The sequence below is a fragment of the Ceraceosorus guamensis genome (assembly GCF_003144195.1).
Source record: "Ceraceosorus guamensis strain MCA 4658 unplaced genomic scaffold IE81scaffold_82, whole genome shotgun sequence".
In the NCBI taxonomy this organism is placed as follows: domain Eukaryota; kingdom Fungi; phylum Basidiomycota; class Exobasidiomycetes; order Ceraceosorales; family Ceraceosoraceae; genus Ceraceosorus; species Ceraceosorus guamensis.
In genome coordinates this window covers 27686-41426 of record NW_020290077.1, presented here as the reverse complement: position 1 = coordinate 41426, position 13741 = coordinate 27686, and the positions used below count along the sequence as shown (strand labels likewise).

Below are 13741 nucleotides of genomic sequence, written 5' to 3'. Positions count from 1 at the left end.
ACTTAATTTGACTTCTTTGATTCACGATTGAACGTTGACGGTCCATAGGCTTTCCTTCCATCCGAACGGTCAGCAGCAGGTATCTCTGTTCAAGTCGCACGTTGGGATCGCGGTTTCAACTCACAACGCTCCTGCCGGCACTGGCACGACGCAAGCACAGCACACAGGCGGCCAAATGGCTCAGAACATCCTCTCGAAGGTCCCCGGCCCATCATGATTTAAAGCAGGACCGCCATAGGGCTGCGCACCGACCAGCATCCAATAGACTGACACGCTCACATCCATCTGCATTTTCTCGGAAATGTCCGCTGACAAAGCACGGGAGAAAGAACAGCGTCGCGCGGAGAAAGAGGCGCGCAGGGCTAGGAGAGCAGCGAAGCGTCAACGAAAGCTGCAAAAAGCTGAGCGGCGGGAGAGCAGAAGGGCGAGGAAGGAGAGGAAAACTGTCAGCAGCTCAACACTTGCGCCGGCACCTCTGGCTCATGCTAAAGCGGCAATCGGCAATGCCGGAGAGCCATTGGGCGCCTTGTCTGTGTCCAGAACGAGGGAAGCGAACAGCTCTACTGCTGCGGCTGGAGCAAAGCGATCGGGGCCAGTGACGGAGAGCGGAGCGGATCGACACACTGGAAAGAAGCGCCGTCTGGAAGCGAAGGGCGGCTCAAAGCGCTCCGCCGATGTCACTGACAGCACAGTCACCGGCGCAATCGCGACTAGCAATTTCTCTGCCCCACTAGTAGACTTGTCCAAGCAGCAGCTCAAGATCAAGGCCGCGGAGCTGGTCGAGCGTTTCCTTTCCGAGCAACTCTCTCAAGGCGTCCGCAAGGAGGATATCATCCCTGAGCAAGTAGATAAATCCCGGCTGACCCTGGGGTCAAAAGCTAACGAAAGCAAAAGAGAACGCAAACAGCATGACAAGCTGGCAGCGTATGTTGAGAAACGTCTGGAGAAGGCAGTCAGGAAGCGAGAGACTGGGTTAACGGCGCGTGCACAGCTAGCACCGGCTTCAACCTCAGCAGTGCTCTCTTCAAGCTCGATTCAGATCCCAGCGACGCGCGCGACACCTGCTGCACCAGTGAGCCCGGCGATACAATCCACAAACCCCTTTCTGCGCGCACAGCAACAAAAGCAACAGCAGCAGCGAAATGCCCACGCTTCGCATTTCCCGCCCAACTTTGACTTTAGATCGATGACAGATCGGCTCGTTGCTTCTTCTTCATCTCAACGTGCTTCATCACATGGGCAAAGCGCCTCCAGCGCCGGTCAGGAGACATCTTCCTCCTCTGATCAGGCTTCGCGAGTGCCATTCGCAGCGAATAGCTCGAGCGCAGGCATTTCCGGCCGCTCAATCGGCGCGGGCATCTCATCCTACGGCGCAGGATCAGGTATGGGCTCCACCATCGCGGACAAAAGATGGGCCTCGGCCGGCCCTATCCCGAAAGCCGAGGCGAATCAGCGCGAGAACAAGGAGGCATTGATTGCTGCGAATATGGACTGCTCTCACACTGACATGTTGGAAAAGCTCTACATGCCTAAACAGTTCAAGTGGCTCAAGGAGGCCTATGGCTTGGAGTGGAAGTCTAGTCACTTCAGCAAGGCGGAGGATGCTGTGATCGAACAGGGCGCGGAAGAGTTTGCCAGGGTGAGCAGGAAACGCGAGCCGATACGCCGATTGTATGCGCTTCGATGACTGCTGCTGACTACATTCAGGACCCTCCGTGCAACCTAGAACAATGACATGACGGTGGATAATGTAAAGGGCTTGTTCCTAGATCGACCAACGGCAGAACATGCACGGCTGTACGCCAGTCTCACATCGTACCTGGGTGAGAGAAGTCCTGGCTCCCGCGTGCGCATCTTGACGACCGCATACTAATATCCTGAGCACTTCACGTCATGTACGAACAGTACGAAAGCTCGGGGATCGGCCTGCGCGCAATTTGCGGATACACTGCAGTGCAATGTGGAATCCGGACAGAGTGATCAAGGGTACATGGAAAGTGCAAGAAGTGGAAGGATTGATGCAGTACGTCACTAAGCAAGGCGCACAGCCTAGTCGGAACAAGAACTTGGCCGGGCTGATCTTTCTTTCGGTCATGCTCATCTCCCGATTGCAGAGCTTATGACCGACATGGCCCCCGCTGGGAGCGAATAGGCAACGAGCTTAACAGGCCTGGACATGCTTGTAGGGCGCGCTACGCTTTCGAGCTCGGCAAGAGAACTGCCGAAAAGGGTAAATGGTCAGAAGAAGAGAGTCTCAGGCTGCTGCAGGCGGTGGAGGACCAGTGTGAGAAGAGGGGTATTCAACCTGCGGACATTTTGAAAGGGGATCAGAGATTCTCGTGGCTCGCGGTCGAGAAGGGGATTAAGAGCAGAACTGCCCAGATGTGCAGGGATAAATGGTCAGTGCTTCTTCTCCAGAGGCCATGTCGATTCTGTGCCGGGCTGGAGGAGTACGAAGCTGATATTGCTTGAGGCTGTACTCATACCTCGAATAGGGAAACCATCTTCTGCAGATCAGAGCGCGCGAAACGAGGACAGCCAATCAAGTGGATTCGTGCTCGTGATGACTTTCTCTTGATGGGGCTGTGAGTTTTATGCGAGGCACAATGGTCGGACGCTTCGTTAATTTCCCGATGCAACTCCTTGCCGTCGCAACTATGGCAGGCTCGAGACGCAGACTCAAGCTATCGATGAGAATGACGACATCTTGATCCACTGGAGAGATTTCCAAAAGGAAGACTGGTGCTGGGACGTGGCGTCGATGCAGCGTCGATGGGCTTCCTTGAAACAGCGACATGCCCCTGACGAGGCGACGATGAAGGGTGAGTGCGTGGACATTGCTGCCAGCTGCGGTGCGGATCAGCTCGGGCGAGGCGATCCGTGTCTAAGCGTGCTTTCTCCCCTTCCCCACAGATGCACTTGCCAAGATTACAGGACCTGTCACGGCTGCTTATGAGGAATGGCAAGCCCAGGGAAGTCCCTTGAACTCGCATCCCGTCGATGCGTTGGGCAGACCATCCAGCTCGACCACAAGGCTACCTCGGAAGACCAAGTCCCAGATTCAGATGGAAGACCTGATTGACACTGATGAAGAGGTTTGATACTAGCATAGCGGTCTACCCCGCTGCTGCCTCGTGATTTACAATCGCAGACTTGTATTCTAGTGAGCGTAACACACCACACACAATGTCCACTTACAAGACACTGACCGACGTGACCGCCGAGCCAGCGGAAGCACGATTGTACGGCTGGCAGCGCGTGGTTTGACAACCTTTCGGATTTCGTCCAGCTCCACCTCACAACCAGACTTTCTGCAGAAGACAAAGGTACACCTTGTAGCCAACATCCACGACTCTCTCTCCTTCATTCAATGAAGCAGCGTCTTGACCTGTCTGCACGAGATCGGCATGCCCCAAAGAGACTTCTTCCTGTGGCCGGCTTTCCAAATCCAAGGCGAGAGGAATATACTTGAGGACAAAGCCACCTCCAGACTTTCTGACTGCTGCTTCTAGCGCCTTGGTAGCGCGTCGAAGCATCAGATGTTCTGCCGTCATGAGCAGCGCTACGCCTCCAGCTTTCAAGACGTGGCAAAAAGCCTGTACGAGTCGAGGATACAATTTGGAAAGTTGCTGATGAGAAGAGACTCGATGTCCCCACGGAAGATCCGTAATGATGCCATCCATCGTGCCTCTACCTCCCACAAACGTTGCCAGAGCTGACGGATCGGCGGAGTCGATGCGTGCGAGCTGGATCGTTGCAGCGCTGGACGAATCGTGCGAGCTCTCGCAAAGACGAAACATCCGCGAAGCTCGAGTCACCTCGTCTTGATCCACATCGCAAGCGTACACCTCGATATTTTGCTGCGCTCGCGCTCGCAGAGCGGCAAAGAGCTCCACGGCAATTCCTCCGCTGCCGACGCAAGGCTCCAGAATGCGAAGCTTTTCGTCTGGCGAGCGATCGAATGGGATGGGAAAGGCGATAGTCATCAGGTAGGCTCTGTATCGCGCTAGAGCTGTACCGCCTTCCATGAGATCCGTTGGGATGGGCGGACGGTGGGCCGGTGATTTTGGCAAGATGTGACTTGAGTCAAGATCGGCGAACCGGTCCGACTGCTCGCCCTCCGATGGCCTTGTAGTTCTTGCGGAGGGCAGTGCCAAACACCAAGCCACGCTGCCGGCAGGAGTGGTGACGGTCAAATCTTTGGCAATCTCGGCGGCACTTTGTCCCGTGCCGAGGCTCCGAACGAATTTGAGGGTCAAGTTCAAAGAAGGCGGCGGATCGCGCAGAGAGACGTGCCAAGGGTTTGAGCTCGATCCGCGTTCTTTCTCTAGATCTTGAAGCCACAGACCAACCTAGCAAGTAGGCAAAGTGTTGTCTGGAAGTCAGTCTCGTACAGAACACCACTTTGGTCCGCCCCCATCGACAAGCTCACCGATTCGCCCAGCTGGCTTTCCAAGTACAGCTGGGTTAGCGTTGGAAAGATGTACGTCGCTCTTTCAACCGTGGCCCTGAACGTGCGCAGGGTCTCGCTTGACACATCGACCCCAAACGCAGAAATGATGCGCGTCCACAAGTCGATCAAGCCGCCCTTTTGCGCACTCTGCATCGTCATCTTCCAGCCCTGATCCAGAAAGTGCAGCAACTCGAGTTCTGAAGGAGCCTGTCCCTGCTCGTTCAGCTCGATCTTACCAGCACCTGGAGTTGCAGACTGCGCTTTGCCAGCTTGCGATTTTTGCTTGGTGTTTGGTTTGTGGCGCAACTTCGTCGCAAGCCGCTCCACCACCACCTCTGCCGCTTCATTTTTCGGCTCGCTGTCATTCTGCGTGATCGGCGCCGCTGCTGGTGCGATACCTCTCTCTTTGCGCCTTTCTGCAGCTTCTTCCACCTCGCGCTGCTGAGCCTCTTTGCGTTTCTGCTTCTTCTCAGCTTCGGCAGCTTTGCGGTCGTTTCTTTTGCGCTCGCCGATAGCTTCCCTATCGGCTTGCAAATGTGCCAACAGAGGAGCAGGAAGTTGGCAACGATGCAGCAAGAGACTGGCCGATTTGACGCTGTCCAGGGCACCTGAGATGTACAAACGTAGGGCGAGCTGGGACGCTTTGCCTGCTTGCACGATCAAGTGGCCGCTATGTAGAGCGCTGTGGCTCAAGTTGCGACCTACGTCTGGTTGGTAATGTCGGAGTACAGCCTCGATGTCGCGCTGAGCATAATCTTCAAGACCTGCCCGAAGCGCTTGCAAGTTCAATATCCTGTCAATCATGTTCGCTCGCACACTCACTCACCTCCCCACACTTCGAGCATTACGGATGGTGTGGCGCTCGGCAGCTCGACCTCTGTCGGGAGGGATGCGCAAAGCTGCGAATCGACCAGTGGTCTGCGCGATCGAGCTGCGGAAGCCCGAGCAGACTCGTCCATCTCTCCCGAGCCAGGGCGCGTCGTTGAAGCAGGCGTCGTGGTACTAGACGACTGAGACTGCGCGTCCAAATCCTGCCTGCTCTGCTGGAGCGTGGGCAGAGCCGAATCGTGCATGTAAACATGCAGCTTACCATTCGGGCTCGTGGAGACTTTGGCATCTTGCGCCTGAACCACTGTCGGCCAGACGCTCTTGTCCTCGCTGGCTACGGCGGGATTAGCATCAGATGCGGCTCGAGAGCGCCAATCTTGCCGTGCCCACCAAGGCAGCTCGTCTTCGAATGCCCATTCGTCCGTCTCGTACTTGATGGCGTGCAAGTAGATGTACAGCGAAGAGAGAGGTGGATCGGGCTGCAGTGGACTGCCTCGAAGAGGCGAGCGGGACGACGGGGAGGATGAGTAGTCGTGGCGCACGCGTGTCGCTGGTGAGCAAAACTCACACCTTGCAAACCTCGCAAGACATTCCTTCGTCCGCGGGGTTGACGAGTTCAGCTTGAGCCCCAGTCGCATCTCTTCTGCGAGGATCGGCGGCGCTCTGAGCATTCGGACCTTCGACGCGAGGCAACTGCCATCCTTGCTGCTGGCACAATTCTCCAAACTTGACTTCATCCCTCCACCTCGCCCAATCCTCCTTGTCGTCCTTGTCCGTCTTGAGCGCCGCAACGACTTTTGCGATTTCGGGACATCCGGCCGTTTCGGCATTATACCCGTCCATGCCCGGTTCCAAGTTGTTCCTGTCCTTACCGATCGTCACTTTTGCCAAATTGCAGGGATGCACGTCGGGGTCGCTGATCCAGACCTCGTGCGCGTAGATCGGATCGTTGGGTATGGCATGACCGAGCCATTGCAGATGCACGCGGATCTGGTGCGTGCGACCAGTGATGGGTCGACAGAGCACCACGCTCGTATCGCTCGTCTCGTCATACGACATTCTCTGAAACATTGTCTCGCACGATTTGCCGAGCGGATGCACCACATTCAGACCTGTCTGCCTGTCCACGCCCAAGATGGGCTCTCTGCACGTGACGATTTCCGAATCGGAAGTGGGAAATTTGCCACGAGCTCGAGCGACGTAGGCTTTTCGGACCAGACCTTGTGTCATGTCCATGGACAATTTTTGGGCGGTAGGACGTGTCAAGGAGAGAATCATGATTCCCGAAGTGAGCCTGTCGAGTCTGTTTGACGTGTAGATGAGGTCCAGACCGAGCGCTTCTTGGAGCATGCTGAGCAGCGTGTGCTTGGCGTATCTGCCTGCTGGATGAACAGGAATGCTTCCGGGTTTGACGATGACCAGCCTACCGTGTTCCGGCGAGTGGTAGAGGATCTTGATTGGCTCGGCCGAGACTGCCGGTTCATGACGATGAATCTTGTTCAGCATCGTGTCTCCATCCTTCAGCACATACGTCGGATCGACGATGTTGCTGTTGATGGTGACGTAACCTGAGCGAATGGCCCAGACGTAGTATTCCAACGTGCGATCTCGAAATTCGGTGACGAAAATGTCTACCAGCGATCGACCTTGCCACCTCTGCTTGGCTCGCGTCTCGAATGCGTGCCAGTAAGGTTTGCAGGTTCGCAAGGCGCCGCAAGGCTCCCTGTCGCTCGTCTGAGCTGCCACTCGCTCCGCTTTGCTCGTAGACGTCATTTCAATCTCAGCTTTTGCTGATCATTTCGAGGCTCTGCTTGTATTTTGGCTCTATCTTGCGCTCTTGATGTGTGCAAAGCAAAATCCTTCGCACACGTCTTGACCCTTGCCCTTCAAACACCGCGCCGAATCGTGAATGTGCCTGCCCAGCCTCATCCAATCTCGACCATCCACCTTTTGCTGGCTATCGCTCATCCGCTTCTGCGAGTGAAATGTCCGATTCTTCCTCAACTTGATTGATCTCTCTTCATCGATTCCCGTTCTTTGTCAATTCTAAGTCTCGACTTGGATGCCTCTCCTTCTTGTGCGTCCCACGGCATGGACAAGATATGATGAAGAGGTAGGTAGGTAGGGGCGCCCGCGGGCAGCACAGACGCACACAGACCTGTGCAGAAAACTTCAAACCTTTCAAATTTTTCAACTTTGACTCTTTGAATCCATAATCCAAAATGATCTGTGGATGCATGCATGCATGGGACTCAAGACTTTGTATCACCGTCCCAATCAAAACGAGTCTGATGCGCCAAATATATCTGCGTTGTAATCACGAATCTGGCATCCAAATAACTCTGTTATCCCGCGTGATTCACACCTATTGTCCCGCTACGGCCAATCAATCAGGAATCCCTCCTCCTCCTCCGCCTCCTCCTGCACTCAAACTAAAGACCAAATGATTCCGACTCCTTTAGTGTTCAGTCAACTTACAGGTCACTTCTAGAACATTTTTGGCCTTCACTTTTTGACTCGGCTCATCTGCCCAAGCGATTTCTGGCTTTTGACTGACTTGGCAAGGATTCAGAATCCTTAATTATTCTTGAGTCTAATTTAACTACTCTTGATTATTGATGATTTTCGCCACGTGTGGCAGCAGAGATCACGTGGACTGCCTCTTGACTCACCATGGCAGCGTCATCAGGACTCGTGACTCAAGACTCACTTGACTCACAATCAGAATCTTGAATGGTGAATCAAAAATCTTGAATCAAGAATTCAAAATTGACTGTTGACTATGCTCGAGATTCCAGCGCTAGCACAGCCTGAGCGCGCGCGCGCGGGGCACGTCTGCCTCTCAGCGCAGCATGCAGCATGCAGCAATTAAGCACTACACCTCACGACTCACTGCGCGCTCCCTCCCCGCCATAGTTGCAATAAGCACAGCACCGCACCGCACAGTCTGAGCGCTGCTGCAGCCTAGCTGAGCTTTCAAGGCTGATGTACGCTGCTGGCTGGCTGGCTGGCTGCAGGCAGGGCATGCATGCAAGCAAGCACCGCTCGCTCATCAGCACGGCTCACGGCTCACGACTTTTGACGACGCTGTTGTGGCTGCAGACGGGAGCTCGTTGGTGGTTCTGAGTGATGCAACTTCACCCTGCCATTCACCATTCACAATTCACGCACGCATCCACGCATCCACGCATTGCGCTGCAACAGCGCTGCTTCGCATCTTGCCTCATCACCGCAAACATACTCTTGACTCAAACTCACCTCGTGGCACAGCTGCGCGGATCACGCGCTTGAAGAGAGACGATCGACCGCAACACGCATTCGCATTCAAGCCGAGCTTTTGGTGATCAAGCTTGACGACAACGCGCACACAAGGGCTCCCGCCCGGCTTCTCCTCACACTCACGACTGTCGGATTGTCACACCACTACCACACCGCGCCTTCCTCGCCTGCACGACCTCTTGTGTGGTCTGCCAGGGGGCACATCACTTCATACCAGCCGCTCAGACGTAGGAGTTCAAGGCGGACTTGCGCTGCCACACGACAGCCAACATGCCCGGCATGGACGATTTTGACGATTTCATCACGGCGGGTGCGCCCCCTCCCGAGGGGCTCGCGTCCCATCAGCCCGTTCATCGCATGGCGGGTTCATCACAGCGAGGTGCCGCGCAATCCACCTCGTACGGCGCCGGCGGAGCTTACGGAGCCTCATCAGACACGCTAGGCTTGGGCCCTTTTGCCGACTCTTCACAACGAGCAGGGGCGGGTGGGGGTGTGCAAGCCAGCCACGTGCTTGTGGACGCTGATGATCCCGATCTGATGGGCGATGAGGAAGACTTTGGATTTGGAGGATCGCGCGCCGGAGCTACGGGCTCGGGCTCGGGCTCGGGTGGTGAACATGGTCTGTACGGCGGCTATCCACCCAACCCTTCCAGGCCGGGCATGGGCATGGCTGCGGCAGACTCGTACGGCGCCAGCAGTTTAGCACCGCCCAATGCGTTCGGAGGTTCAGCAATGGGCTATGCTGGAGCATCGACGGACTCGGGTCTGGGACTGGCAGGAAATGCGGCACCCCCTGCTGGGTACACGTCGGATAGGTATGGACCGTTTAGCGATCCATATGGCGCAGGGGGAGGGGGCAAGGCGATAGAGGCGGATGACGACTACGAGCCCTACGATGCGCCAGATGCTAAAGGAGCCAGGTCGGGCGGGCCGGGCGGCAGGGCGGGCGATAGAGGTGTTGGGGGAGCAGCCTCGTCTGCATTGAGCGGTGGAGCAGCTGGTCAGTCTCGAAGGATGCCACGAGACAGTCCGTTTGACGGAGTGAATCGATCCATCAAGTCGTTGCGCGCCGACTTTAGGGGTTTGGTGGGCGGGAAAGCTGCTAGAGAAAAAGTGCCGCAGGGAGACCGCGTGGTCAGGCTCAACGATCCCACTACAAACGATAAGGAAAATTTTGCGGATAATTGGATCAGCACGAGCAAATTCAACGTCATCACTTTTCTGCCCAAATTCCTCTATGGTGAGCACAGCGTTCTCACAAATCCTCAACGGGTGCCCTGCACTCGCTCTACTCGGAGCGTCTGCTCAGACAGCAGTCTACGATGGCCACCGTGATCGCCCCTGTGTGGTCAAGATGTCGCTGTGGCCAATCGCTGATGCCGATTTCTCCTACACGCAGAACAATTCTCCAAATACGCAAACGTCTTTTTCTTATTTACTGCCTGCATTCAACAGATTCCAAATGTCTCGCCTACGAACAGATGGACCACCATCGTACCCCTTGGACTTGTGCTGCTGGCCAGCGCGTTCAAGGAGGTAAAGGAGGATATCGTGAGTGGCACACTGCTGCCCTGGCGCCATGCGACTCTTTTGACCTTCTTGCCCATTTACAGAAACGCCATCAATCAGACGCCGAGCTGAATGCGAGGATAGCACAAGTGCTCGATCCTGGCACGGGCACTTTTGAGCCTCGGAGATGGCGGCATATCCGAGTAGGTGATGTCTTGCGTGTGGAGAGCAACGAGTTCTTCCCCGCGGACTTGGTCTTGCTCAGCAGTTCGGAGCCAGAAGGGCTCTGCTATGTCGAGACGGCCAATTTGGATGGGGAGACGAATCTGAAGATCAAGCAGGCATCGCCAGAGACGGCGCGCTTCACCTCTCCTCAACCAGTATGCGCTCTGCGGGGCCATCTCAACTCGGAACATCCCAACAACAATCTGTACAACTTCGATGCCACGCTGCATTTGCAGACAAGCGCCACGCCTGGTTTCAGCGGTGTGCCCATGAGACAGGTGCCGCTCAGTCCAGACCAGCTCTTGCTGCGAGGCGCGCAACTGCGCAACACGCCTTGGGTGTACGGTTTGGTGGTGTTTACGGGACACGAGACGAAGCTGATGCGCAATGCAACATCGACCCCTATCAAGAGGACGGCGGTGGAGAAGCAAGTCAATGTGCTGATCTTGTTGCTCTTCATCTTGTTACTGGCGCTCTCCATCGCTTCGGCCATCGGGTCCATCGTCCGTAACACTGCATATGCTGGCGAGATGCAGTACCTTTTGTTGGGCCAGGACGGCAAGGGCAAAGCCCGCGTGTTCATCGAAGATATCCTCACTTTTGTGATCGCTTATAACAATCTGATTCCCATCTCACTCATCGTCACCATCGAGGTCATCAAGTACCAGCAGGCTCAGCTGATTAGCTCGGATCTGGACATGTACTACGCTCCCACGGATACCCCCGCGCTTTGTCGCACTTCGAGCTTGGTGGAGGAGCTGGGTCAGATCGATTACATCTTTTCCGACAAGACGGGCACGCTCACCAGGAACCAGATGGAATTCAGGCAAGCCAGCATTGGCGGAACAGCGTACACAGATATGGTTGATGAGAGCAAGCAGGGAACCGGAGAGATTGGACCTGATGGCAGGGAGATCGGAGGACAGAGGACTTGGCACGAACTGAAGGCTATCATGGACGGCTCTGCACCGGACGACGGAAGCAGTGCGGTCATTGACGAGTTTTTGACTCTGTTGGCTGTGTGTCATACCGTCATTCCAGAGAAGAAGGAGGATCGCATCGTGTTCCAGGCTTCGAGTCCTGATGAGGCTGCTCTCGTCGACGGCGCGCAGTCTCTCGGCTATCGCTTCACAGTGAGTTGTTCGAGTTCTTTGCGCTAGGACTACCGCCGCTCCGAGTTCTTTGTGCTAGGACTACCGCGCGGTCGCTAATCTGTGTCGAAATCAACAGGTCCGCAAACCGCGCTCTGTCTTCATCGAGGTGCGCGGCATGCAGCTGGAGTACGAGATTTTGAACGTTTGCGAGTTCAATAGCACGCGCAAGCGCATGTCGACGGTGGTCAGGTGCCCTGATGGCAAGATCAAGCTGTACTGCAAAGGTGCGGACACGGTCATCATGGAGCGTTTGTCTAGCACGCAGCCTTTCACTGAGCAGACGATGATCCATTTGGAGGTGAGCTCGTCATGCGTTGTGGGCTGAGCTTGTCAGAAAGACATTTCACCGACGCTCCTTTGGCTGCCCGCGCAGGACTACGCTACGGACGGCTTGCGAACGCTTTGTGTCGCCATGCGAGAGATTCCTGAACAAGAGTACAGGCAGTGGGCAAAGATCTATGAGCAAGCTGCTGCGACGATCGTCGGACGAGGGGATGCGCTGGATCAAGCAGCTGAGATCATCGAGCGCAACATGTTCCTGCTGGGCGCCACCGCGATCGAAGACAAGCTGCAGGATGGTGTGCCGGAAACTATACATACGCTACAGACTGCTGGGATCAAGGTTTGGGTGCTGACGGGCGACAGGCAAGAGACTGCGATCAATATCGGTCTGTCTTGCCGACTGATCTCCGAATCTATGAACCTCGTGAGTCGCACTGTGCGCAGACTGAAATGGGACGCACGCTGATACGCGAGACGTGCGCGATGCAGGTCATCGTGAACGAAGAGAATGCGCACGACACGCACGCTTTCTTGACCAAGCGTCTTGCGGCTGTCAAAGCACAGCGGGAAGCGGGCGAACATGAGGAGTTGGCTCTGATCATCGATGGAAAGAGTCTGTCTTTTGCGCTAGAGAAGGAGCTGTCAAAGATCTTCTTGGAATTGTCCGTCATGTGCAAAGCGGTCATTTGCTGCCGGGTCTCGCCACTTCAAAAAGCCCTCGTGGTCAAGCTGGTCAAGAAGAACCTCAACAAGCTGCTGCTCGCGATTGGCGATGGTGCGAACGACGTCAGCATGATCCAAGCGGCACACGTCGGGGTAGGTATCAGCGGTGTTGAGGGTCTTCAGGCGGCACGGTCAGCAGACGTCGCCATCAGCCAGTTCCGATATCTGCGGAAATTGCTATTGGTGCACGGATCGTGGAGCTATACGAGGTTGAGCAAGATGATCCTGTACTCGTTCTACAAGAACATTACGCTCTACATGACGTTGTTCTGGTACTCTTTCAACAACTCCTTTTCGGGTCAAGTCGCCTTCGAATCCTGGACACTATCCTTCTACAATGTCGTATTCACCGTCCTGCCCCCACTCGTCATCGGCATATTTGATCAGTACGTGAGCGCTCGTATGCTCGATCGGTACCCTCAGCTGTACGGACAGGTCTTCTTCAACAAGCGACGCTTCTTGGGATGGACCATCAATGCGTTTTATCACTCTCTCATCGCCTACGTCTTTGTCACCGTCGTCTTTTGGAACGGAGTGCAGCTGAATGGCGGTTACAACTCGTACGGATGGGTGTGGGGCACCGTGCTCTACCTTGCTGTCCTGGCAACCGTGCTGGGCAAAGCGGCGCTCGAGACGACGCTATGGCAAAAGTACTCTTGGCTGGCCATTCCTGGCTCCTTTGTCTTCACGCTGGCCTTTATCGTGGTGTATAGCCTGATCGCACCTCGACTAGGCTTCTCCAAGGAACTGGACCACATCAACGGACCACTGTTCGGCTTCAGCCTGACATGGTTCTGCATGCTCGTCGTGCCCGTCGTCTGCCTGCTGCGAGACTTTACGTGGAAGTACGAACAGCGAACGTATAGACCGCGCAACTACCACATTGTGCAAGAGGTGCAAAAGTACAATTTGCAGGATTACAGACCCAGAATGTCGCAATTCCAACAGGCCGTCAAGAAGGTCAGAGCTGCGCACAGACTCAAGAGGACGCACGGATTCGCCTTTAGCGCTTCGGAAGTGCAGGGAGAGCAGGCCAAACTGATTAGGAAGTACGACACTACCAGACCTAGAGCTACGGGTTGGTGATCTCCCACCCCCCTGCCCCCGCCACACCCTCGCATTTGAGCGGCTCGCCATTCCCCTTTCCCCCCCCCCCGGGGGAAGGGGGGGGGGGGACAATCTACATGTACGCAAAAGTGTTGCCAATGTACAATGAAGTGCACCGTCCTCGTCATGTTCATTTGTGAGCAACTGCTCGTCCTTGCGAAGATCCAGCCTTTGTTTGGCA

At 55.5% G+C, this 13741-nt stretch overlaps 3 protein-coding genes across 3 annotated transcripts; 2 read left to right on the top strand and 1 right to left on the bottom strand.

Annotated features, from left to right (window-relative positions):
- Positions 1 to 40: 40 nt before the first annotated feature.
- Positions 41 to 3345, top strand: IE81DRAFT_325936 (hypothetical protein). Its single transcript, XM_025514663.1, has 7 exons — positions 41 to 1639; positions 1727 to 1823; positions 1906 to 2023; positions 2115 to 2399; positions 2496 to 2585; positions 2665 to 2822; positions 2914 to 3345. Exons 1-7 carry the CDS (start codon positions 302 to 304, stop codon positions 3099 to 3101), a joined length of 2274 nt encoding a protein of 757 aa, XP_025367212.1. The 5' UTR covers positions 41 to 301; the 3' UTR covers positions 3102 to 3345.
- Positions 3236 to 7415, bottom strand: IE81DRAFT_342962 (hypothetical protein). The gene is made up of 4 exons (XM_025515724.1): positions 5850 to 7415; positions 5280 to 5770; positions 4433 to 5217; positions 3236 to 4352 (listed from the first exon to the last, which is right to left on the bottom strand). The coding sequence occupies exons 1-4, from the start codon at positions 7052 to 7054 to the stop codon at positions 3297 to 3299; spliced, it is 3537 nt and encodes a 1178-aa protein (XP_025367211.1). The 5' UTR covers positions 7055 to 7415; the 3' UTR covers positions 3236 to 3296.
- A 980-nt stretch (positions 7416 to 8395) lies between these two features.
- IE81DRAFT_325932 (putative P-type ATPase) lies at positions 8396 to 13677 on the top strand. The gene is made up of 6 exons (XM_025514662.1): positions 8396 to 9800; positions 9960 to 10111; positions 10174 to 11427; positions 11525 to 11746; positions 11822 to 12154; positions 12220 to 13677. Exons 1-6 carry the CDS (start codon positions 8831 to 8833, stop codon positions 13537 to 13539), a joined length of 4251 nt encoding a protein of 1416 aa, XP_025367210.1. The 5' UTR covers positions 8396 to 8830; the 3' UTR covers positions 13540 to 13677.
- Positions 13678 to 13741: the final 64 nt, after the last annotated feature.

What these genes read in the sequence shown, in the direction of transcription:
- IE81DRAFT_325932 (XM_025514662.1), top strand. Translation starts at nt 8,831, where the DNA reads ATGCCCGGCATGGACGATTTTGACGATTTCATCACGGCGGGTGCGCCC. An exon ending in CTCTCGGCTATCGCTTCACA is followed by an intron (nt 11,428 to 11,524) that starts GTGAGTTGTTCG and finishes CGAAATCAACAG; the next exon opens with GTCCGCAAACCGCGCTCTGT. An exon ending in AGACGATGATCCATTTGGAG is followed by an intron (nt 11,747 to 11,821) that starts GTGAGCTCGTCA and finishes CTGCCCGCGCAG; the next exon opens with GACTACGCTACGGACGGCTT.
- IE81DRAFT_342962 (XM_025515724.1), bottom strand. Translation starts at nt 7,054, where the DNA reads ATGACGTCTACGAGCAAAGCGGAGCGAGTGGCAGCTCAGACGAGCGAC. An exon ending in TCTTGCGAGGTTTGCAAGGT is followed by an intron (nt 5,771 to 5,849) that starts GTGAGTTTTGCT and finishes TCTTCGAGGCAG; the next exon opens with TCCACTGCAGCCCGATCCAC. An exon ending in AAAGCCAGCTGGGCGAATCG is followed by an intron (nt 4,353 to 4,432) that starts GTGAGCTTGTCG and finishes CCTACTTGCTAG; the next exon opens with GTTGGTCTGTGGCTTCAAGA.
- IE81DRAFT_325936 (XM_025514663.1), top strand. Translation starts at nt 302, where the DNA reads ATGTCCGCTGACAAAGCACGGGAGAAAGAACAGCGTCGCGCGGAGAAA. An exon ending in CAGATGTGCAGGGATAAATG is followed by an intron (nt 2,400 to 2,495) that starts GTCAGTGCTTCT and finishes TACCTCGAATAG; the next exon opens with GGAAACCATCTTCTGCAGAT. An exon ending in TGACGAGGCGACGATGAAGG is followed by an intron (nt 2,823 to 2,913) that starts GTGAGTGCGTGG and finishes CCTTCCCCACAG; the next exon opens with ATGCACTTGCCAAGATTACA.